The sequence below is a fragment of the Martes martes genome (genome assembly GCF_963455335.1).
Source record: "Martes martes genome assembly, chromosome: 6".
Classification (NCBI taxonomy): domain Eukaryota; kingdom Metazoa; phylum Chordata; class Mammalia; order Carnivora; family Mustelidae; genus Martes; species Martes martes.
The window spans coordinates 5016351-5043163 of NC_137893.1; the positions used below are offsets into that span (position 1 = coordinate 5016351).

The 26813-nt window shown below is 38.6% G+C and overlaps 1 protein-coding gene across 7 annotated transcripts in view; it reads right to left on the reverse strand.

Moving 5' to 3' along the window:
- Positions 1-13126: 13126 nt before the first annotated feature.
- The window catches only part of QKI (QKI, KH domain containing RNA binding), a 155421-nt gene continuing 141734 nt past the window's right edge, over positions 13127-26813 (reverse strand). The window contains exons 5-8 of one of the 7 annotated variants that reach the window (XM_080805705.1): positions 23915-24002; positions 22249-22524; positions 19452-19526; positions 13127-15386 (exon numbers count right to left, since the gene is read on the reverse strand). In XM_080805705.1, coding sequence (XP_080661831.1) covers positions 15370-15386; positions 19452-19526; positions 22249-22524; positions 23915-24002 — 456 coding nt within the window. In that variant the 3' untranslated portion in view covers positions 13127-15369. Of the gene's footprint in view, positions 15387-19451; positions 19527-19603; positions 21544-22248; positions 22549-23914; positions 24003-26813 lie in introns of those variants that run through there. The other 6 variants (XM_080805704.1, XM_080805703.1, XM_080805709.1 and 3 more) reach the window with 6 other exon arrangements.

Below are 26813 nucleotides of genomic sequence, written 5' to 3' on the forward strand. Positions count from 1 at the left end.
CTTGAAGTAACCCGTGCAAACCACCAGCAGTAGCAGGCGGCCATAAACACACAGAGCCCTCGTGATGCTGATGGATACATACCCTTTTGCCTGAGAAAAATATTTCTAGAACACCTTCAAGGTGTAGGATTCTAATCCGCAATTCTGATTGATTGACAGTACTTTCTAACTGCTTCCCGAAATTTTTTTTTTTTTTTTTTAAGTAACTAAGAGCTCAGTCCTCTCTCCGTCCAATGTGGAGTGGGCTGCCATTGGGCTGTAGACGAAAACAGTTTCTTTCCCTACCTGGGCCGTGGTTAACCATCCACGTCTCTTCCAAAGGAGATTTGGAGGAGCTGGGGATCAAATCCTTAGTTGATCCAAATAGCCACACTCCTAACAACGGAAACACTTTTTTTTTAATTGTTGCAGGTCAAAATTCTCTTATACTGAGAATTTTCTAAGTCTTTAGGCCTCTCTAACTTTCCCATGAACACATGCAGTGGCGTAAAATAAGTTCCCAAGAGGTCAACTCTTGATAGAATGTTCACTTCTCTGACCCAGAAGTAGGTGACAAACGATTTATGGATAGGACACATAGAGTGGACACAGCAAGGCCAAAAATCAGGTCTGGTAGATAATAACTTATGTTTTGTTCAGAAAAACAGACTGGCTTCACTTTCTATTACCAAAAATTCTTATGGATTTCAAGCATGAAGCACGTGACATTTGCCTCGTTCTAGATATAGTGGGTAAGTTAACAATACTGGTTTTCAAATCCTGCTATGGTCAACTCCGAGCTTTCGACTTGGAGCAGGCGATCACTCCTGGGGCCGCCCTCCCCCAGAGGGGACTGCTCTGCCCCGATCCCCAGCCCTAGTGCAAAATGCATCCGAAATATTGCCGTCCGCTCGGGTGATGACTCGCGAGTGGGAGTCTCGGGCTGGGGCCGGGAGCCACCTGCCTCCAGGGACCCACTTAGCCCTTTTCCCAGATTCACAGGCGTGAGCAGAAAAACTCCGTGGGCCCTGGTCTGGGAAACCGGCCTGAGCCCCGGGGTTTGGGGGTGGGGGCCAGGCCTCCTCGCAAACCATTTCCTCCCCGTATTCCTTACGACTGTGCAGGAAGACGGATACGGCCTCTACAAGGGGCCACCAGACGAGGGAGGGACTTTTGTCACGAGGGCAAAGGCGGGCGGACTCTGGGATAAGCAAGAAGTGAGGTACCCATCGGAGGCCCGTGCGGTGACTCGGCCGTGGGGGCGGGAGTCCCGGTGGGCGGAACGGCCGGTTCGGTTCGGACACCAGGCATCGGGTTCCTCCCAGGGACCGAGCACACGGGAAAAGGGAGGAAGCTCCCCGTCTGGGTTTTTGTGTCCCTGCGCCCCCCGCCAGCCTCCAGCAGTCGGACGGGTTCTGCAGACTTTCTGCAACCGTGGGACTCCGGAATTCCACGGTTTTCCGTTTTATTTTGTCTTTAGCAAATGCCTGAAACAATAAAGACCCTAGACCGCCCTGTGCGGGGGGGGGGGGGGGGGGGGGACAGTCCTGCCACGAGAGCCCGAGTCCGGCGAGAAAACCGTGCCTCGAAGTGCGGGTCGTTGGGAAGTTCGAGCCGGTCCATCCCCCCGGGACCTGAATCCAGGGATATCGTCTGGGGGTGTCTGTTCCCCTCGTCTGCAACCAGTCGTGTGTGCGCCCGTCTGGTCGCCGGAGCCGTCCGCACTTGCAAGAGGCTTTGACCCCTCCGGCCCCAGCCCGATGCCTTCCCGGGGCCCCCGCCTGTTAGCTGCCCCCCCACGCCGGTCGCAAGGCCGAAGCTCTCAGGCGATTGTGCAATTCTCTGGAGACGGCTTCGGGAAGGAGACCTAGAATGGCGCTTACGACTCAGCAAAGGTTTATCGGGCACTTAGGTCCCGATCGCAATGAAATGTGGCGACGAGAGGCAACCCACGGAATGGGAGAGGATATTTGCAAATGACAGTACAGACAAAAGGTTGATATCCAGGATCTATAAAGAACTCCTCAAACTCAACACACACAAGACAGACAATCATATTAAAAAATGGGCAGAAGATATGAACAGACACTTCTCCAAGGAAGACATACAAATGGCTACCAGACACATGAAAAAATGTTCATCATCACTAGCCATCAGGGAGATTCAAATCAAAACCACATTGAGATGCCACCTTACACCAGTTAGAATGGCCAAAATTAGCAAGACAGGAAACAACGTGTGTTGGAGAGGATGTGGAGAAAGGGGAACCCTCTTACACTGTTGGTGGGAATGCAAGTGGGTGCAGCCAGTTTGGAGAACAGTGTGGAGATTCCTTAAGAAATTAAAAATAGAGCTTCCCTATGACCCTGCAATTGCACTACTGGGTATTTACCCCAAAGATACAGATGGAGTGAAAAGAAGGGCCATCTGTACCCCAATGTTTATAGCAGCAATGGCCACGGTCGCCAAACTGTGGAAAGAACCAAGATGCCCTTCAACGGATGAATGGATAAGGAAGATGTGGTCCATATACACTATGGAGTATTATGCCTCCATCAGAAAGGACGAATACCCAACTTTTGTAGCAACATGGACAGGACTGGAAGAGATTATGCTGAGTGAAATAAGTCAAGCAGAGAGAGTCAAGTATCATATGGTTTCACTTATTTGTGGAGCATAACAAATAATATAGAGGACAAGGATAGATGGAGAGGAGAAGGGAGTTGAGGGAAATTGGAAGGGGAGGTGAACCATGAGAGACTACGGACTCTGAAGAACAACCTGAGGGTTTTGAAGGGGCGGGGGGTGGGAGGTCGGGGGAACCAGGTGGTGGGTATTGGGGAGGGCACGGATTGCATGGAGCACTGGGTGTGGTGAAAAAACAATGAATACTGTTACGCTGAAAAGAAATAAAAAATTTAATTAAAAAAAATGTGGCGACGAGAAAGTGGGGAAATGTCCCAGGAGCTCCCCCCCGCCCAGACCACCCTAGACATATTTTTGCTCACATCTGAAGCTGCTTTCAAAGAACAGAGCTGACCAAAGGACTATCTTAAAGAAAAATTTTCTAAATGCAGGAAGATTACCAAGATTAAATGCAAGGCAGCCCTTTTCAGATAAAATTCCTCTTCTCAGACAATGACCATGGAAGTCTCTTGAATTTCAAAGTCTCTAATAAGCTGTATCCCAGGGGAGTAAGAAAGATTTCAGAGATCGGTAAGGGAGTTAGTACTAGGGCCACAGCCACCCCAGCTGGGAGAATCCCCTCACACTAGAGCTTGGCTGTGGGTCCAAGGGAGACCACTGAGTCCTCTAGGACACCGAGAGTCGGGACCTAAGCTACTGTGCTTGGGCCGGGGAAGTGCCTTTCTAAACAGAAGTCAAAGGCAGCTGGAGACAAATGCGGTCTTTCCCCAACACTGAGCAATCGAAACAGAGTCACTTTTTGAAGGTGTGTTTGTTGGAAAGGAATTCAGCAAGAGAGGCTTGTACAAGATGGGGTTACTTCAAACATGACCACCCCCAGAAGCAGAACTGCATTAAAATATTAAAGCCATCTCTACCATGAACAGACCCTTAGCTCCTTTCTTCACAAGAGAGAATCATAAATTTACTAAATGTTCTGCACAGAATTGGGGCTTGGAATGCTGTTGCTCTACAGGCTGGATAATTAACTTATTACTTCTATATTGGGTTTGTCTTCCCCAGTCCTAGGCTGTGAGCTGTCTGAAGCAAGAACTGTATTTTCAATCTTGTCTACCAGGGGCCAGACACGGTGTTCCGCACTATCCTACTGGCATGCAAATGTTTCCCGCATGAGTAACGTAGCTTAGCAATTTTCAAAGTTCTTCATTTACTCATATTTGGAATTTTAATAAATAAGCATGAGTTCCAAATTGGATTTGTCTATGAAACAATGTAGCTGATGGCTCAGCCTTGAAATTCCTATACATATACTTTATCTACCTCTTTTATCATCACCCTTCTACTACATTCTGAATGCAAAATGGTACAGCTACTTTCGGAGACACTTGGGCAACTTGCTACAAAACTAAACATACTCTTCCCATATGATCCAGCAGTTGTGCTCTTCGGTTTTTACCCAAAGGAAGGGAAGACTCATGTCCACCCAAAGACCTGCCACAGATGTCGAGGGCAGTTTTGTTCATGACGGCCCGAACACTAAAACAACCAAGGTGACCTTCAGTAGGTTAACGGGAAAGGTGTGGTTACGTCCAGACAACGCAAAACTATTTAGCACTAAAACGGAACGAGCCATCAAATCATGAAGAGACATGGAGGAAACTTAAATGTGTATCCCTCAGTGAAAGACGCGGGTCTGAGAAGGCTGGATCATGCGGGATTCCGGCTAAAGCCGTCCTGGCTTACAGAGACAGAAAGACGGATGAGTGGTTGCTAGAGGCTGGGGGACGGATGGATACGCGGAGCCCAGAGGGAGGTCTAGGGCACGAAAGGACTCGATATGCTCCCACGGTGATGTAAACACGCCGTTAGCCATTTGTCCGTTTGTCCAAACTCACAGAATGGACAACAACCACAGTATCAGCTGTGGAGGTCGGTGATTGTGACCGGTCGCTCTACCTTCCCCGGTGTAACCATGTGTCACTCGGGTGCAGGAGGCTGACCACGGGAGAAGCTGTGCGCGTGTGCACATAGCGGGCAGGGGACGGTTTTGCACCGTCTGCCAATTTTCCCGTGAAGCCAAAATGGCTCTAAAAAATCGTGTTAAGAACAAAACAAAAACACTTTGCCGGTATCAGCAGTGTACTAAATGAATAAAATAAAGCAACCTCTATTTATTTGTAACGTTTCCTATGATAGAAGGAAGCACAGAAAAAGGACTCTGATCGAGCAGCTAAAAATATTTATTTATCTCGGTAAAGACACATATTCCAAATTAACTTGCTGCGTTATAATGTAGAAGTGGAATTGCAATCTTTATTTTGACAGTGAGTGCACAGCTTTTATATTCCTTCTGACCGCAGAGCACATAAAGTTTCCAGTTTGGTTTACGATACATCAAGCTTTTTAACTCGGAGGCTTTTGGCAACATAAGTCCACAGTGTAACTGGGAAAAGCAAGCTTATGCTGCTCTAAAACACAAATTAAAATATTAATGCACAGCATATACATTATACACTATGTCCATGGTTTTTCATTTGTGGCCGCCCACAAATACTTTATCTTTAAATTTCTAAGAGTTGTTTTGTTTGAAGAGTATTTAACTTAAGGGTGGCAGTAAAACAAATATAAATTTTGTTTCTAAAAAGTCCTTGTACAGTGCCGCACCTGGGTGGCTCAGCCAGTGAAGCAGCTGCCTTTTGCTCAGGTCATGCCCCCCGGGGGGGTCGTGGGATCGAGCCTGCACCGGGCTCCCTCCTCAACGAGGAGTCTGCTTCTTCTTCTGCCTCTGCCCCTGCTCCTACTCTCTCTTGTGTTCTCTTTCGAATCAATAAAATCTTTAAAAAATAAATAAAAATTCCTTCTACAATGAAAGCTGTCTTTGATTAAAATTCCCTATAATGCTGTCTACCCAGACCACCTGTGTGAGACTCATCAGTAACTAGAATAACAGCAGCAAAATCTCCCGAACAGGTCACCAGGGGAGCATTTTTGAAAGGACATGGATGCTCACATGTGTATGGGTTTCTCTTGGTTTCTGACTCCAAAGCATTAATCTATTTTATTACATGGCTTTACCATCTTTGGATAACAAAATCTACGCACAAGTTTGGTTTTAACGCATTTCGATATACAGAGAAATGGTTATTTCTGTTCACTTTATGTCACTGATTTCACTGACTCGTATACTGATCGTAGCATCTAGATCAACACCACACGTCCGATCCAGTAAGCACTCAAAACGTCGACTGAAGGGCTGGGACTCCTCCATGTGAGGCAAACACCGAGTGCCGGACAGACACGATTCCTGATGGGGTACTTTCCAGTGTCTTAGATCTAGTATTTGATTTTTAAAGCCATTGTTATACGATTTGGTACCACAATGAACTTTTCTGTCCCCAGGCCTTTCTGTGTTTTAATGTCATTACCACAGTTTGACGAAGAGTTTCTACAAGAGAAATTTTCGTAGGGAAAATGGGCAGTAAGGCAGATCCTAAAGGAGGAGCAAGAGAGCCCAAGGGGCATAAAAATCCGTAAAAATCGCAGACATTCCTGAGCACCCGCAGAGACGGCTCCTGGGGACAGATTAGCCAACTCTCAAGAGAGCAGGTGGCTCCAAAGGCTAAGACCGCCGTCACAGCGGAGTTAGCTTACTGCCTTTGGGTCTGGTAGGATGACAAATGAAACGACACTTAAGAAATGGGAGTTGGTGTGGTAACCAACTTTGTTTTTTGAGTTTGTAAATTATTTAAATTCACATGTTTTTTCCCTTTCCTTTGATTAGCTCTGTTCGATTCGGTCCTGAAAGCATAGGCTCCTTGAGGTTAGGGGATACAGAGGCGAGGAAAGAATGAGCTTCTCAGTAATCCCAGTAGTAATGGACACTCTTGCTGGCTACAGCTGATTGTGTATTTGCTCAGAGGTGGAGTTCTACAGATAAAAGTATCACACATGTATTCCAGTAATTAATACACGTTACACCTCCCGGTGACTACTTCTCAATAGTTTTATTTCAGATACAATCTATGCCGTGTGATTCAGCAATTTTTCTTTGCTGGGAATTGTCTAGAATGGAGCCACGGACAAGAGACGGAGAATCCTCAGTACACCATGACAAGCAGTTGGGGAAAATGTGGGTAAATGGCTCTTTGAAGGAGTCAAAATATATATAAAAGGACTTTTTGGTATTTATTAGTTTAATGGTATACAGGCACTTTGGAGTCCACAGCAGTGGTTTTTCTTGACTAGCACAAAATCTTTTTGTCAAATACTCACATAGAATTCAGTGAAAACGTGACAGCCTTTGGAGTACCGAAAACTCAAACTACATTTTTTCCTTTTGTGTGTCCGCATGCCAGACTGCTTTTCTTATGCATTCCAAGAGCAATGGGGGGTTTTCTAATTCATTTTAGAACGGACACTGAGAATTTAGTGACGACTACTTCCAGATGTGAAATCAGACTTTCCCAGTTTAAATTTTTTCCTTTGACTTAAAATGCAACTTTACTGCTATCAGCCACCTCCAACCGCCCTCCCCCAAAAGCAAACTGATGCTTGAGCAGCGGCTCAGGGTGGGGGCACTTGTGTGTTGGATTTGTGGGTCTGGTTTTCTTCCGACATCCCAATTTAGACGTCAGAGCCGTGAGGTAGGTAGGCGTCTTCATACGCAATCCACGAACTACCTTCAAGTTTTAAGTTTACCCGTCGACTAGAATCTTAAGTTTAAACTTCGAACAATTTTTCAGTGTTTTCTTACCTCACTGAGAAAACAATGGGCAAAAGCATCACTTATTAACATAAATCATTTAATTAGAATGTATTCAAGGCAACCTTCCATTTACACTACTAATCTTTTAATTTTATAAGACAAAATTTAAAACACTGTGATTAAGAGCAGCTTTCAAAATTCAGGTTTCAAGCATAACATATTTTATTCATTCCCAACCTTGATAGTTCTAAGTAAATGAGTGATCATGAAAGTTTTAGTATCAACTCCAACAGTTCTGCAAGAAAATACTTGTGGAATCATCTGCAAATATTTTCTTCTCTCTGTATTTGATCTTAGCCGTTCTCTCCCATGACTTTCCCTAGTATCCAGTTAAGTAACCAGAGTATAAATAATGCCCAGTTACATAACAGGAGCGTACATTTAAAAAAAAAAAAGTTACATTTTCACCCTAATTTTGAGATGCTCTCTGAAACAGAACTTCTGTATGGCACATACATACAAATAAGCACTTTTATGATGGTGTGTACTCTACACACTTCACGAAATAGCGTAACTGGAACAACCCAATTTTAACATACATTTCCTGGGAAAGTGTAATCTCAAACTATTACTAATATTTTCTTTTAGCTGTAGAGTATTTTTAACGTAATTGTTAAATGTTCCATTAGTTAAACTGTCTTTTCACAAGACCACGGAGAGTTACTATGATATAGAGGTAGCTGATAATTATTAAAAAATTACATTAGGAAGGAAACCCAAATGTCATCTACCCCCTTCACTCAGTAGAAATTCCTCCCTAATTAAATATTAATATGACATGAATGATAGGCTAATAATTTTTTATTAATTTAGAAACCTACTCATCTGACTTTTCCAGGAAGAAAATCATTAAAACCTGCTTTACAAATTATAAACTTCTGAGAAGCTAGTTGGAGGCTTGAAGTCAAGACTTTCTGGATTTCAAGAGGCAAGCTCAGATACCCACAGGAACCAGGGAGTTGAGGGTAAAAATTAAAGATAGGATTAAGGAATTCAACAGGTAGTTGTGAAATGGAGGGGAGTAAGGAGTGTGTGTGTCTGCGTGTGTGTGTCGGGGTGGGGGTGATGACAAACCAGTGAGCGCGTGGTTTAAGGGGAGCATCAAAATTATTCATTTTCAGCTTTATGGCTACCACGTGAGAATGTAGTCTTCAGCCTTCTAAGATATTTATTTTTGAAGGGCAGACCTTGTGAGAATATTTTTTTAAAAGTCTAATCTTCAGACTTTAAATGACGGAAGGCAATGAAAACAATAGCAACATTGTATGGGCCAGATCGAACTCCCTCTGTGGGCTGCTAGTTCACATCTCGTGCTCCGGGTCTACCGCCATCAGCTACTTGTAGAAGTGTGGAAAAAATACTGCCAAGGACAAAGAGGGTTCTTGTGATCAGAGAGAAGAAATCTGATCGTATGGACGGACACGTAAGAACTGGGAAATCCCAGGTACAGGGGAGCCGTAAAACTTGGGTGTCAAGATGAAATCTTAGGGAGCAGGTTTCAAAGTACTGGAAACAATCTCTTTATCTGTTCTTCTGTTTTGTTCAAGAAATTCACACTAGTCTTTGACATGAAGCTTACAGGACTGAGACTTGGTCAGCATCCTTTCTTGTTTCTTATGCGTAAAGACTACAAACTGTACCTATAGCTCAGTTAGAAATGGTGTTTTGTATGTACATCCAGCTCAGGAACACTATGAAAGTCCGTTTATTCACTTCCTTCTCTTCATCACTGAGATCAAGGCAAACAGTATGACCACCTTCCAGTTAAGTGATAGAGCTCCATAATGTCAGATTATCTTTTCCTCTAAAAATAGTGTTAAGAGCATCAAAAATTAAAAAGTAACAATGTTCATTCTTTATTCTCGTGTCTTGTTGGCGGGGGTGGGGGTGGGGGTAAGCAGCATTCTGGCTGCAGCGGGCTGGAGAGGAAGCACATGCACTTTTTCCAGTTGGTTTATTGCACTTCATGTACAGTCATACGTGGTTCTCCATTCACATGTGATTTGAGACCTATGCAAACTTTTCTCTATATATACAATTTCCACAAGTAAAGTTCTAAATGTCTTATACACACCACTACAGCATAAACCATAAAAGATGTATTTGGTAATCAAAACTTCTCAATAATAGCATTTAAAACTATATATATATGTAGTTTTTTACCCTAGGAGCTGAGCTTTTTCCGCAAAATGATGTCTTTTGCTAAGAAGGGACAGCAAAATCCTAAGCAATGCAAAACCAACATTGTGTTGCTATTTGCTGCACCTGCTACCATTGCTTCTACTCTAAATTAGTTCTTCCTCCTCCTCTCCCGCCCCTGGCAATTAGTGCAGCAGAAACACAGACAGGAGAGCACTATGCTTAGGTGAACCAGTTTGATTCAGCATTGAGTACCAGGTATGCATAGAATTTTGTCTCTTCCTAACAAAGGCATTTCAAATTTTTTATGGAAGAAACCATAGACAGAATTACGTGTGTGTACCCTATGAATATTTCTAAGTGTTGTCTATAAAATGTAGCATTTATTCCATTTTAGATTAAAGGTATTCAGGGAATTGTGACAGGGTTAAAAAACTAGCCTGGCACTTAGAAAGTCTGAGTCAAAGCTTTCGGAGGAATTTTTGCTATTATAATTTAGCATTATATTACATTCTACTAAAAATCACTTGCTAGAAATCCTGAAATAGCTAACTGTTACCAAAGGAAAAAGACACTTTATCACAAACAAGCAAACGAAAAACAACAAGAAACTGGAGAAACCCTGAACTGTCGTATAGGATATATCAAAGTGTTAGGCTCCACTGGTAAAGAAGATTCTTGATTTGGTAATGAGCAATTTCATTTAAACCTATTGTCTGCTTTCACTGCACTAGAAAATTGAGATCCTTCTTACTTTTTTTTTTTTTTTTTTTTTAAGAAAACCTTAACCATCTTGTGTATGAACGTACACATCTTGCGTTCGTGAACAGGGTGCTTCACCAGCTCTGGGCAGACTAGTGTCTAAGGGCAAGTGGCTGCCCTGGAGCGTGTGTACCCGCTTTCATGCTACATTCTTCCTGACCTTTTGCTAAAGAAAAACATGCTTAACTACAAAGTACATTAATTTCACCATCTTCTTGACCGAAAGCTTAACTTTCAATTGTTTTGTCAAAGGATAGTATAGAACAATGGAATAGCATTTTATCATTTTAAGAATTTGGTAGTTTCATTTTTAATACTATTACAACTTGTATTAAAATGGGATTTGTACTGTTCTTTTCACCTTTTAAGGTCTTTTACATATTTTCCAACACAAAAGGTGACAATATGACATATTTATGCGTGAAGTACCATTAACTGAAAATGAGATGAGACTGCATTCACAGGCTTCAGAGAACGTGTAGTGAGTTGCATAGAAATTCATCAATTTAAGTGACACGGTACCATGATGACTTACAGATTAGCAGCTTGACAGGTATCTTCAAAGTTTTACAAAATAATCTATGAACTGTACGGCAATGAGAACGTTTACAGATAGTAGCATATTAAAGCTCTGTCTACCTAACAAAAATACACGACCCCCCCATCAAAGAAATGGCTGTATTTGTTTGAGCCAAACAACTCTATGATGATTCAATTAGCTGTTATCACTATTCTATAAAATTCATTCATGTAGATATACTATGGGAATATAATATGGGAATCTAATATGAGGGCACTTTGACAGTCTGATTGGTTAATAGCATATTGGTATAATTATATCTTTTATAACATATAACTCATTTCAGCCCCAAGTTTTAGAACTTTAAAATAAATAAAAGTGTAATTTACAAAAATAAGCCACTATTTACAGACATAAAAATTCATCCTGAGGACTTATTATTCAGGAGAACTCTGACAGAAAAAAAAAAAGAAAATTACCAGTATCTGTGAAATAAAAATGTACCTCAAGAGTTAAACTAAAGAAGTCATACGGGAGGTCAATTTACCTAAGTTGCAGCCAAGAAAAGCATGAAAGTATTTAATAAATCTTAAATCGACTTGCATGCAAGAAATGAATGAGATATAACTTCTCAAATGCCGTCTTCTCCCTTAAACTTCTTGTATTAATGGAATATTCTGGCTGCATTTTGGAAGAGGGTGAGAGAAAGAACACCTCAGGAAAACTCAAGGATGCTGTCTCATCTGTCCCTAGGGGTTACAAGAGGAGAGAGGCAGGGTGCACTGTCATTATTAAATGGCTTACTTCGGACTATTCTGAGAAACAGAGCCACTCTACCTTTGGCTTTATCTGGTTGAGCCCTCCCCCAACCCCGCCACCATCCCACCCCAAAAGAAACAGTGGCTAAAACACTTTAACACTTTATAAAGGAAAATGTCCAGTTAAAACACAAATGTGAATAAAGACAAAGTCTCATCAGATTCTTTGCTTTATAATGTGACCATAAAACTATCCACTTAATAGAAATTAAAAGAAATGGTTCAACAAAGAATCAAACTGGTTTTTGGGGGGTATATCATCACAACGAATCTCTTTCCTCTTTACGCCGTGAGCAGACAGTGATTATTTTGGAGAAGGAAAAATAAGAGTGTGGAATTAGTAATGCAAGAGGCTGGAAGGCAAGTGGCAAGACTAGAAGAATGCCTCAAACCAATGCTGCTTTGTTCCCATCTCTACTGGCACCTACCCCCCAAGGTAAAAGGCCAGAATAACCAAAGCCATTTTAACAGTAGTGTGCGCAATTGTCAGCTGACAAACAACACAAAAACAAGTCACGCTATGTTATCTGTGGTCACGTTCTTCAGGGTTAGTCCAGTAACTCAAGACTTTACATTCTTTTGTCTTTATTTGTTTATTTTAATTAAACACGAAAAGGTTAATAAACAGACATAGTCCAGAGTTAGTAGGTTGGTATTATAACATTTATTAAAATAATGCTATGGGTTAATAGAAACAGCAAAGAACCAAAGAATTAAAATGCAAGCTATGTAAAATCCCAACTAAAACCCAAAAGTGTCTAATGTATTCATTCATTAGCTAACTAAAAGCCCAAGAAAGACAAGACACCCAATATAATAAAGTACTGCAAAACAATTGGCAATTTTCAGTTATCAAAATTGTGGATTCTGCATTTTGTATCCTTTTCTCAATCAAGAAAAAAATTCTTTTTGAATGTTATATAACATACATATAAAACAAGATAGAAAAATACATTATAAACTTGTAACAATGGCTGTAAATACATTATCTTACATGTTTCTCATAGGCAATAGGTTGGTTATGATACATACATAGCATGAAACTACTAAGATAATAAAGAATTGACAAAATACATGTCCGCTGTACGGTAACATACAAGCGACACTCCCATCTACCCACGCTAAAAAATTACATAATACTGTCAGAAAAGAAGTCTTAAAAACTACATATTTTAATAAGAAATAAATTCAATAAAGAATGATAATACTGAGAACCAAGGCATTCAGAGATTTCAAAAGTCATGCTTTTTTTCAGTTGATCCAAAATTTTATCAACTAAGTTTTCAAAAGTTTGTTCAGAGCCAACATTACTCATAAATGTCACACATTTATTTCATACATTTACTTTCTTCCCCATAAAAGACCTTTGATAAACATCTAAAATGTCCAGGTACAACGTAGCTGAGATGAAACTGGATCAAACACTGGTACTGTTTTTAAACTACTGTCACCTCAAGTGTTCGAGTGTCGCAAATTTATTCACCAACCAAACAAAATAAAAATCAAAATGGCACAGCATATATTGTAAATAAATCAGAACAACTGTATGTGTAACAGAAAGACAAAGCAGTGGCACATTAAACCCACGCTAGCTGAATACAAAACAATGAATGTCTATTGCATAGTAAATAAACTGAAAACGGTTTCCAAGTGAGACAAGATGATGGAGGAGGTCACCACGAAGGTGCTTCCGAGCTTACTGCGGACCTGTGACTGTGAAGCTGTGAAGGGGTGCGAGAGGGGATGAGCTGATGAGCGGGGGACCCACTGCCACTTGGTATTTGCCACATCCGGTACTGAGCAGGTAAGGGCTATTCCCTCCAGTGTTTACATGGAGTCTGCTCCGTGCACGAATCGCTTCAACTACAGAACTGACTCCATTTCATGAGAAACTGGGAGCTTAAACTTACATGTAGTTGAGCATTTCTATGCACAATGATGCCAGTTTTCTTCATTTTTTTTTTTAAGTTAAAAAAAAAAAAAGGTGCGTGGGGGTTGGGGGGGCCTCTTAGGTTATTAAAACCACCAAAGATATGGACTACCCAAGTGATCTGGTATGGCAGAAAGAAGTCTGATTAGATCTGGGCCATTAAAAATGACTGTTCTCCAGAATGAAATCACAAAGATTCGTTTTTGTGAAAAACTTTGCTAAGGATACTATTGTCTTCAATTTAGTAAGAAAAAATCCAACATACCCCTCCTTCTCTGAATAAAATAAAGTTCTACTTTTGTCTGTAAACTGATGTTCAGATCACACATAATTTTTATCTCAGAACCTTGTGGGCTACCACTAAATATCACAATAACCAAAAGTACTCAATTATGATTTTAAAAGAATGATGTTTTAAAACTTACTCGTCAGACATTAGAAAAGGTATCAAATTTTTTCACAGTATCAGATTTGGCAAATTTCTATCAAGGTAACGTGGCAAAAATCATATAATTCAAACCATCAACTCATTTGTCTCCCCTCAAATCTTTCACATACTGGGCGGGCGACTGAGTCACATGCATTAACTTGTATTCTGAGGGAGGAGCTGATCTTACAAGACACTTGACTAAATGACCATGAAGGAAAATAAGGCACTTTCTTTTCTTTAGACTTATTCCAATACTTAAAAAATAAAAAAGAAAGACAAAAAGGCTCTTTTGGTCTTTTGTTTCTTGACAACCACCAGAAAAAATCATTTAATGAAATAAAGGGTTTCTTTGTTCTTTTTCTTTTTTTTTTTATAACACTTGAAAGTATAAAATGCTACATTTCCAAAAATATATATATTTTTTTTCTGCACCAGCACCCTTGTATAGTAAAAGTATCTACTTTTTGTTCATTTGTTTCAATGCACTACACTTTATCTACAATTTCATTACATGTATACAGCAAATAGGCAAGCATGGCTTTTACATCCTTAATGATTTTTTTTCTATACAGGGAGGTTTAAAAAAAATATTTGAACAGTTTGCCCAGTAATGTGACACATAATGCATGTACCTTGTTCTCGTATAGTTTTTAAAGGAGGTTGTAAAATAAAGGTTCAGTAATTTTCACTCAGATATTCATCTTTTTAAAAATAGTGTTGCAGTTTTGCTCTTTGCATTACTTCTCAAAATTCCTTGTTAAGTTTTTTCTCTCATGGCACACTTCGAATACTTCAAATTTTGGCAGGCAATATAAAAAAGGCTGCAACTTCTGCCCTTTGAGGGCACTGTAGTGACTAAACAGCATATCAAATTTTGAATACTTTTTGAAATCACTTCACCAATGACATCCCTGACCAAAGGTTCATGCATGATGCATCATCACACAGTACATTCAGAGAGCTGTGACTCGCTATGAGAAGAAGGTTCCTAGAAGTCTCTCACAGTAACTGCCTCTGTCACTGAGTAGTTAAGGGCCATCTGTCTCCCCTTCTGAAGTGAGGCCTTCTTACCGTTCGCTGAGGGTAGGGCATGAGAAGATGATCAGTGCTGTGGGATGAATTGGGCCTTATTGCTTTACTACTATTCAGTGCAGGTTCTAGAACCACTTTCACCCAAACAGAAAGAAAAACCGAAAGCTGAACTGGAGGACAACAATTTCTTTGTCTTTTGTTTGGTTAGATGGTAAGACGAACGGACAAGTGCCTCAGCTCGCTGCACTGACGACAGGCAAGCAAAGGCGATTACCAGTTAACTGATCAGCAGGCAGGCATGGTCAGGTCATCATTGGGTGAAGAGTTCAGAGGTCAGAAGGTCATAGGTTAGTTGCCGGTGGCGGCTGGGTGGTTAGAAACAAAAAAAAACAAAACAAAAAAAAAAAAAAAAAAGAAAAGAAAAGATAGAGAAGAGATTAGTTTCAGCTAGTGACGGCTTAATGACAACATGAAAAACTAATCACAACTAATAAAAAAAAAGCATGTTTAATTCTGACAAACTGACTGACACCATCTACAGAATACAATAAAAATCATGACAGTTTCATATCATGATTTGAACAAATGAAGGAGAGCCCAATCCCACAAAAAAAACAAAAAAACAAAACCAAAAAACAAAAAAACTGGTTAACAAGAAAAAATAGAAATAAATACAACTAACAACTAATAGTTAGTAGCAGTCAATGAAGGAAACTAGAGAACAACAACAATGAATAGGTTTGATATACAGAATTCTGAAACAGTCAGTGCAGTTATCAGTATCTGACTGCTATTAAGCATTAGTACTCTCTCAGATGCAAGCATTAAAGCAACTATTAATGAATGGATGTGATTATTAATAACTGATGATTAACAGAAATGAATCTAAAGAAATTTAAATTTCTGTGAACAATTTGGTTCAACATAAACTCTGGGCCAAACAAGGTTTCTTTTGTTCAATAAATGTTTATTGCTTTTTCAATTATTCTATTTACAAACAACATGGAATTTCTTGGCCTTATGATACAAAGCAATACTAAACTGTAGTCTAGCAGTGTAGGCAACATCATGGGAACCAGAAAAAGGCCAGGCCTTTTGCACTGGCCAACACTTTCTAGTTGAAAATACTATTTTACACATATAGAACACTTATAAAATGCACTTGCATGTAAACACTGTAAAATCCTGCCATTTAAAATTCTATACTCAAAAAGCTCTAAGTACATCAAAAAATAGAAGAAATTTCTAATTGATACCAATAAGGCATTTTAAAACTACAAACAGCTTTCTTTATTCAATTTCAAAGCTAATACTCTGCAATACAATAAAATCTGACATTTCATATACATTCCTGCTTTATATTTTATATTTTAAAAGAAGCCACCTGTAAATACTATTTTCTTTTGCAAAACAACAAACAGAACAAAAAAAAATTAAAAAAATTACAGTAAAACATAAAGTAGTTCTCAAGTGGAAAGTTATCGTCCCCAGTGTCCTCGAGTTGTTCCTTCCTTATATATCAACCTTTGTCACATTCTGCTTCACCAAACTTGGTCCACTTAACAGTAGTATGATTTTTAAGACTCATTCAACAGCTTAATTATTTCTACTATATTCTGAGGTTTAAGAGAATTTTCTGTACTGTTGCCACTGTGACTAAGGCAGAGGAGATGTGAATGAAAAAAGTATTCAGTGCAAAGGTAGGTTCCATGCCACTTCATAAATCATAACCCAGTAGGTATAATGTTCACAGAGTTATTTGAAATGATCTATATAATGGACTGGTTTACTTTCATATAACAAAAATGCTTTCTAGAATCTATCATTTAGGATAGTTTATAAATATTACAAAAATACTGTATCTTCAATGAGACCAAATCTTCCCTGAATTTCTTAAAAATAAGTGGAATTTTATTTAAAATAAAAACTGCTATTCCAAAATTAAAGAAAATAAATATTTCACACGATGTAGTCATACCACTTCATAGGAAGTACTCCCAAAATACAGAATCTTAAAGCATTTTTGATATTACTTTAAATTTTGATTAAAATTGCATTTGCATTAAGTTTCTTATACAAATTATATAAATGATGATTTTTATAAAATCACTCAGAAAAATTCCGATTATTTTGTGTGTGTGTGTATGTGTGGAATATATAAACAAAGCAAATTACCACTTATATAAATATACCAGTACACCTACATAGAATACATCCTCTGCCAAGTCCTGGCCTCCTACAGTACACACAGGTGTATCAGCTGTGCAAAATCACTTATGGTTCATTACAACTAAAAAGTCAGTTGGTCTTTTACAGGCTTTAAATTCAATTTAGAAATATGTGTAGAAGTGGGCTTGTTTTTAGTAAAGAACTAGATATATCTGTCAACCATGCAGTACTCTAAATACTTATATAAAATTACATGGTTATATGTCCAAGGGCTGAGTTTTCTTGCATTAAATGAATGCTTATATTATTCTTCCCTTCAAAAATTAAAAAAAAAAACAAAACCTCAAAAATAGAGAAAACAGTAGTATCATAAAATAATTTAAATGAAGGACTTCAGACATCTCCCTTAGACCCAATGAGTGCGTATAGTGATAGTAACAGCAGTATACAAGTATTCTGTTATTTAAAGAAAATAAAAAAGGTAGCATTTCGGTTTGCTGACATTGCATTTTGGATAAAATGACAAGACTAATCAAAAACACATAACTACAAAAGAGCCACGCATGGAATGTGTTGTCATTTCCAAATACTATAAAATCTTCCTAGTATTTTCAACTATCTCAAGGCACTGCATTGAGTAACCAATAATTACTGTGTTAAAACAAAATTAAGAGAAATCTCCTAAAAGGGGTAGGAAGGGAAAGAGTAATAAAATAAAAACTACTTTAAAATACTCTTTCAAACTATATCACACATTAACAGTATGAAAAAAAAAAGCTTCAAATTATTCATGGAATTATCCGGTTTCCTTAAATCCAAAGTAGCTTAAAAAAACTTTCCTCCTTCACTAGGAGGCTTGTTCTGCAAGAAGGTGGTGCATACACTTGTACATGACACACCTACAAGGTGCGTTATTGTCACAGATCATCACTGAGCTTGGGGTCTAATTATACTGTTCACTGAATAATCACAAGTAATGTATGTATTAGTTAGAAGTCTTCAATTCAAGGCTCTTTAATTATGTATGATGCTAAATAAATACCATCCATGTCTTTGGAAAGTATTTTATTCTGATGTGGACAACAGCTGTGTCCAGTATTTATCATCAGGACTCAGAAGAACCATGTGAAGCAGGTAGGCTGTTCATAAGTTCAGAGAAGATGTAGCACAGGAGTGTAAATTCCATCACTTTTCCCACTAACTATTAGAGAGTTTGATCAACTTAATTAGTAATAAATGTGCCATAACAGAAGCTTGAGAAAAATCTTTTTCTACCTTGCTTCAGATTCTTATCCTGTGATGAGTAACTTAGAAAACAATTCAATGTCAATAAACCGAAAATATTACTCCTCAAAAACATAAATAATTTATAAAAGGGTCCAAGGGCATTTACAGGACACAAATTACAAATGTTGAAAAGGAGAAAAATGAAGACTTATTTTCCAGTCACAGGTTAGTCAAAAAAGCATATTCAAAGCTGGATTCAGGTCTCCATAGAACTTTAAAAGATAGTTTACCTTCAGATAACATATTTTAGCAGCAAATGACAAAATCAAAGGATCCATTTTGGCAGGATAATGTAAGAATAAAAGGGAACTGATTTTCTCATTTATTAAAAAAAAAAAAAAAACAAAAAAACACCAACTGCATCAAAATTATCTTCACAGTCCTTACTTTGTTGATTTCAGCTAAGTGCCTGACATGTATGACCTCATGTTCACACAGTGGCTCAAATATCTTATGAAAGAGGAAAATGGAAACTAAATCTTCAGTTTTCTCCACAAGGACACAGGAGGCATATATTCCTTTACTTCTCTCATTAAAGCACCATCCGCTCAGTTCTTTTTGCAAAACCAACCCAAAATTTCAGAACAATTAAAAAGGTAAATTTTAGCAAAAATTATGACTGAAAAATAATTAAGGTGACATCAAAATTTAATAGCTCCCCAAATGGACTAATTTATGTTTTAGTAGGAATATATCACAGTACATACTAATATAGGATTTAATAAGTTAAAATAGGAAGGGAGCAAAAAAAAAGAAAAAAAAGAAAGAAAGAAAAGAACAAAGAACAAAGAAAAGGAAAGAAAGAAAAAAAAAATCCCAACCCTTAAATCTGTCAATTATGACAAATCAATTTAGAAAAAGAAAAGAAATGGTGTGCAGGTAAGCAGTTATATTTTTCCATCAGGTGTGGTGTTGCAAATATTATGGACACCAAACGCATTTCTTATAAACAAGAACTGCAGAACTAAACTAACCTCGGTCTGCGGTCACAATCCTTTGGTAAGGATGGACACGCATATCGTGCCTTCGAACTTTAGTAGCCACCGCACCTAGTTAAATTGCAATTACCAAGACAAAGTTAGAAAACATTCACAAGGGAAAAAAACAAACATTAACAGCAGGTTTATCAAAATGGATTTCAAATGTTCATTTACTACAAAAGTTTCATTTTAAGAAACACGTTAAGGCACAGTAGTTTTAAAATTAACCATAGTATGTTGTGTATATATGCATCTATTAATATTGCATTCATTTCAAATATCTTGGCCTTAACCTATTTTATCCATTCATTCACAATCCCAAGTTACAGTATTTCATCAACTCTATTAGATCCAAACATATTTAAGCTTTACTATTCACATATTCACTGAAGTGCCTTTCTTGCAGCAGGACCACTTAAATAATGCCATGTTTAATACTGACAATTATTTGCTAACCTTAAGACCACTTCCAGAGTTTATCACTTAAAAAGGTTTAAAAGCAATTCTTAAAGCCTACAGATTGTGGTTTTAAACTTTGAGTCAATAAGTATGAACTGCAATGAATTAGGTGATTAGTAAAGCAAACAGTATAGTACACTTAGCAGTCAGTATACTACTATACACTCCTTTTATAAATTACCGTTACTTTGTAAGATTACAGACTAAACCAAATTAATAACATACTTTTACTTTCTATCAGTGTGCAAAAAGTGCAAGTAAGTCACTGACTGCTAGGCTAAGCTTCCCCCCCAACCCCCCCCCGGAGGCTGCTGAGACTAAGCATTTGTTAAATTCAGATCTGATGAGGGTTCAGTTAAGACCGTTCTTGAATTCTTAGCCTTTCGTTGGGAAAGCCATACCTAAAGATAAAAGGAAGGGAATTAAAAATTAGTCATCAATGAAGATTTGATGCTAATACCAATCTCCTCACTACCACCAACACACATGTCTGCATCTGTTTTGAAGGGCACTGCTTATTTTAAAATAATATGATGTGAGGCTTGATATATATCATGCATGTTATCTGTGTGCAAATTTATTACAACTTAGCAATTTGAAATAATTTTCTCAGTTCTCCAAGTGCTCAATATCATGTTTTACTGCTTAGGTGGCAAAGCGAGAAACAGGACTGGTCATTTTGGTCATTTAGTTTATGCCAATTAGGTATCTGTACATTGTGCTTTTGTCAGTTTAATAATTAAGTATTATAAATAAAAATTTCCCAACACAAGAAAAAACACAGTGCCTAAAATGAGAAACTGCAGTGCCTCTTGCTGTTTCTAAGCAGTAAACTGGTCCATCACCCCTTTTTCCTTTTAGATAAACTAATCTTAGACAAGTGTAATTCCACGAGGCAAAATCAGCGAGATCTTGCAGTGAGAGTGCTGGAGCAGCAGCTGGTGGCTAGAGCGCCAGCCCTGCAGGAAGCAACAGACTCCTCGAACAGACGCTGTGCGTGCAGCAGAGAGGAGCTCTGGGGAGAGGAGCAGGCATGGGGCCACAGGACAGAGCGTTAACAGAAAGGAAAACGTAAACAGGTTACATGTTACATGTTATTTTAAAAATGCTTCAAGAAATGTGCAACAGAAACAAGCCTCTCATAAACAATTCTATAGTATAATTCTGACCTGTGATACTTTATACAACGATTTAGAGATAAACGGAACACATGTACAATAAAATCTATTTGCTCATGAAACAAAAGGCACCTGAGTGCATGCACACACACAGATAACATACAGAGCATTGTGGCTTTCTTTAATTGAACAACGAATTTTCAAGTTTGAATCTTAGTGTCCGGGTTCATTAAAGACTTCCAAATTTTTATAAATCAGTATTAATGCTGGAAAAAAAAAAACCTTAAAAGATCAAAGTCCTAAGAGTCAACAGCATGCATGCAGCACCAAGGTCATATACAATTCAAGGAAAAAAAGTATTCAAATTCTGTCTGGTAAAACAAAGGGGCAGCACGGAAACAGTTTGTCCCACATTGACTGGTCGTGTTATAACAGCTGCTGTATTCTAGTCCTTCATCCAGCAAGTCAATGGGCTGAAATATCAGGCATGACTGGCATTTCAATCCACTCTATAAAAAAAAGGCATCAGTAATGTCTTTTTCAAGCACACCACTTTTTGTTCACGTAAAACCAAGCGTTCATAGTATGATCTTAACTTTTGCCTCAAATGTGATTCTGTAACAGTGACTTGGTATTTACTTATCGATTCCATACTGTACTACTGAAACCAGAGGAGTTTCTCTTATGACTGAGATTAACTAGAACTTGAAAAGAGAAAAACTGGGAAACCTGAAGAATCCAATTAATTTACCAGGTCTCTTTCATATTTTAAGTGATCACAAGTATTAGAAAACACACAGACAGTAACAGCAGTTTTTAAAAAGATCTCAAAATATTCCCACATAGAAACTTAAAATTTAGTTGACAATTAACTCCCTAAGATGAAAGGAATCTAACTATAGGCCTGGAGCCAACGGAGGAGGACAGGCCAAACTCAGAATGACCTCAGTGATGGCACCAGTTAAAAGTAGCTTCTGTTTAAAATGTTTATAACTGATTTACCCAAAGTGAATTTGAGTTATCAAAGAGAATCCAAGCAAATTTAAGGTGCAATTCCTTAAAAGGGGAGCCATTAAGAGAGACCGAAATAAAACAAACTTTAGGCTTCTGTCTTCAAATGGAAACCTCTCTAAAGCTAATGCAATCATTTCAAAGTCTGAGGCATAGAAGTTATGAAGAAAAATACTGCCAGCCACACGGGGAGAACAACTTACCTAATACACCACTAGGTTCAATAGGATACTCAAGAATTGATGTAGCTGGTGCCAACGTGTAGGGGTACTCATAAGGTGTGTAGATCAAACCAGCTTCGGGCCCCGGAGGAACTATTGCAGCAGTCGGGTGAGGAGTTCCGTTTGGCATGACAGCGGTCTGTATTTGTCTGATCAAAGGCATTATGGTAGGGCCAGCTGGCGTAGGAGTACGCAGGGCAGCTGGTGGGAGAACAGGCGCAGGCCCAGTGATAATCCTTGGAGCAGCCTGGGCTGTTGCTGCAAGAGAAAAGGCAAGGGCTGCTACAGTAAGCAAAGAAATGTAGGAGGAAGTGTAGAGACAGCAGTATAACATATGGAAAATGAGAGGGAAGTAGGAAAAAGAAAGGAAAAGCAGGAAAGAAGAAAAATAAAAGGAAATCATTAGTACATGCGCTGATCACACAAAATGCCAAAGCACACTGATCAAATGCAAACAGCTTCCCCTTTCCCAGTGTGATTAAGAATACATGTGCAAAAATTAACAAGCCACTGTGAAAAATTAAAAAAAAAACAAAAAAAAAACAAACAAAAAAAGGATGAGACCATTAAAACAGGTTATATTTAGTTCATATATTTGGTACATCTATTTTTTAAGATCTCGTGAGACTAAAGATACATGCAGAAGCACATGAGAACACTCGCATTAAAAGATGTTAAAAATTTTTTGGAATTGGGAGTCCACAGAAATACAGTTTTGGCTTATTTCTAAAAGGATAGCTTAAGTTTCAAATTAAGAAAAGAGTAACTTTTATGTATTAACCGACTAACTACTAGTTTTATATAAATTTCCTGCATCTGTAATGAACTTCATAGAAAAATATTAAAAAATGCCCCACTCCTAAATATAAGATTGTTAATGATCTACTCCATTTTGTAAAGCAACCACTTCTGAACCCACTAAAGTGCCTCTACTTTGGAAAGCTGGCTAGGACTTTAAAATCCTACTTCTTTTAAAAAAAAAAAAAAAAAGCGCTAGTAATTTAAATAGAAGATTATGTTCATTGAAAGACTTGTGAAGCTTTAATTCCCTCACAATGTAAAACAGCAATCTTCTTCAAGTTTATGAAAGCTTCCGGAGATACATCTAAAGGAAAACTGGGATTAAAAATAGTATCACCTACTGCTCTCTGTGAACTCATTCACATCTGAAATCAACAGAGAAAAAACTGGAGGGGAACATTAGCAAGCAAGGTGAAAGGACAGAATCTGACAGAAGAGTCACTGCTTTCAGATACATTCCAAATTAAATTTTCTTAAAAAAAAAAAAAAGTTAAAAAAATTTTTTTGTCCTCTGTATAAACATTAACAAAATAAGCTAGAAGCCTTAAATCTGTAGTTAACAGAATAGGAAATTTCCTGGAACTCTTAAATTTAGAAGTTGAAATTTCACCAAAACAATAAAGTTTATAAACCCAAAACTTAGTTAGACATGCTGACATAAAGTAAAGGAGAATGTCCCCAATTCATGAAAGCAGTAAAAATGGGACTGTTAGTCCCGTATCAAGTGACAATTATTTCGACTCTTCACTTTGTCTAACTGTTCGTGTGTTGTGTTGCCAAAAGGAGAAAGGTTTGTGGACCGAACAGCTGCTACGGCTATAACCATGGAGCTCAGTCTCAGGCTTACGTGATTTAATGTTGGCGTCTCTGTAGGTGCCGTTCAGAATCGCAAGCTCCATGAGCTGCATCTTCTTCAGGCTGTCTTCTCCCTCTGCCTGCGCGTGGAAACACAAGAGCAGTAAGCACTGAAGATGGGCCGCGTCCATCACAGCCGTATTTACTCACAAACCTTACAATAAGGAGTATGTGACTATAGCCACCAGCTTCGCTCAAGGTGGGGGCGGCGGGGAGGACCACAGAACCAAAAGGTGCTGACATACTGATACCAAGAATACCCTCAACCGCCACTAGCTACATTTCTGTGTGGACATTTTTTATGTAAACTACACTGATTTATTAAAGTTCCCCCAAAGCTTAGCTAAATGGAATAAATGTTAGTCAAGATTAAATGTAGTGTATTTATTCTCTTAACCATCATTTTGTAGCACATTCAGAAACTCAATGTGCTCATTAAAGGGGGGAAAAAAACCCACCAACAATGCACCAAAAAAACACGCAACCCCCTCCCCAGCTCCCACCCAAACTGGGATTTTAAACATGTAATATATGACGGTGGTATTCAGATATGAGAATTCTGTTAAATTTTCCAAAAAGGAAACTTTAATAAAATCACAATCATAAGAATTTCTAAAATTTGAATACATATTCTGCTCTCTTATGCCAACATCCCTGTCTCCTCTCAATTAGTAAATACTATCATCATTCTACAGCAAATCTATCTTTAGGGCCACCGTATGATACACTAACGCCTGAGACATTTAAAAGTAAAAGCTCTTAACAACTATGGGACAGTGACAGGCTTTAAAAACCAGGATTGTCTCTGACCATCAAAATGTCTGGCCATCCCGTTTACCTTGGACTTGCCCCACCCGCTCTTGTCGATTGTTGTCACCCCTGTTCTGGTCATTACTGGTGTATTACCAAAACTACCACAGTATTATGTTAATGGTATCTGTTCTTCAATCAATCTACACAAGGGAAGATTAACTGCACAAAACACAACTTTTCTTTTTAATGTTCCTTAACATTTTTATGTCTTAAACCCTCCTTAGTTTCTTACTATCTAAAAATATAAACCATTTAAACTATCTGTGGATCTGGGCCCAAATTATCTTCTCAAGTTAAAGCAATTAGTTTTCCACTATTTTTTACACCTTTCTTCTACCATAAATCAAATCAAATCACTCCCTGTTATGCATCTCTGTGCATATTTCTATTTCCCCTATCTTGAATGCTCCTCTGCACTCCACTCTACCCTCCTTCTAAATCCTATCTAATCTCTGCAAACTCCCAACCTAAATGTTACCTTCTCAAAGGGCCCTCCTTAGATTATACTGTTTCTACCTTGATTTATAGTTTCATGTGCATCACCACCACCAAAGTAAGTTCCTTGAGAATAGAGCCTATTTCTTATTTATCACTGCCTATATTACCATTCACCCTGTCCCACAAGTTATTTTTGCTAGTATTTCTAAATGACTGGTACGAAAAATCTTTTAACTTTATTTCCAAATCTCAAATGTCTAAATCCTATAGGGTAAGCATTAGCTACAGCAAAAGAAAGCAGTAGATGAAGGTCCATTTACCAAGGTTCATTCCTAAAGACAGTGCTAGAAGACAGTGGAACTACGTACTACTCACATGTATTATATGGTATCTAATCCTCAGTACTTGATATTCAAAAACAAAGTAACCCAATGACACTTTTTTCTGACCTGATTCAGAAAGGAGCAGGACCAGATGACAAGCTTCTCTGTCCTCCCTACCTACTGCAACTGTCAATGATACACAAAACTCTGTCCTTGGCACTACACAGCAAAAAGGATACTATTATTTATAGTAAACAGAACTGCTCAATTAGCTTTTAACAAATCACAAAGAATTAAAAAGATGAATGAAAACATCACGAAGATAAAGTTTAAGGTGTCACTGCCAACTTTTCAAAAACCTACTTTGTAGGAAAAAACAGAGGAGACTTGAATGCTTGTGGAATTACTATTCCTTGACCCCTATGAACTTGTACAACGATGACAGAGAAAAAATTAACAGGATTTCTTTGAAAGCCATAGCAATTACTTGTTAATGGTAAGAAAAAGCATCAGCAAAAGGGACAAATTAGCAATCCATTATCTAACCCAAACTCCTTAAACTTGTTCCCTGAAAGCTAGTGATATTAAAATCTCATCCAATCATTTCAAATTTAAGTCTATACATAATAACGGAGTATCAGAAACATATAAATTATACTCTACATTAAAAAAAAAAAGAAAAGCAATAGGTATACCTTCATCACTTTCAACAGTGAAACAATGGTACGTGTTTGAAAACGTCATCAAGTAAGAGAAATAAAGATGGAAGAAGTGATGTGATCTATCGTCTCAGAGAGTGCTGCAGAGGGAAGAGGGACCGGAATGCATGTTTTCACCCAACTGTTTTTTTGGATAACAATTTAACCACACTCATTAGCTGGTGAGGCAGTGTTAAAACAGAGGAGAAAGCCAAAGAGAAAGATGATGGAAGACATACATGTGTGCACATCAAGGTTCGTGCATGTATATATGGACCTTTTACGGGGTGCAGGACGCTGAAAAACAGATGTAGGGTCATAGACCTCCCCCTCGCCCACCCAAGAGGAGAGCAGCACAGCTCTCACTAGGCAGCAGCAATGGACTCTGCCACAATGACCTCGCTGGAGGCCACTGAGATTCGCAAGTTATGAACGACAGTATGCGCGCTGATTACATCACATTAACGGCGGGCTACACTAACACCTAGCAGAGCACAAAATTTAGTTCGGAAGCTGGAATTTAAACGTGGTGGTCTCACTCCAGAACTAGCTTCACTCCAGCATCTTCGCCACTTCTCCCCACCTCGCCCGCCATTCTGTATGCACAGAGCATGCTGCT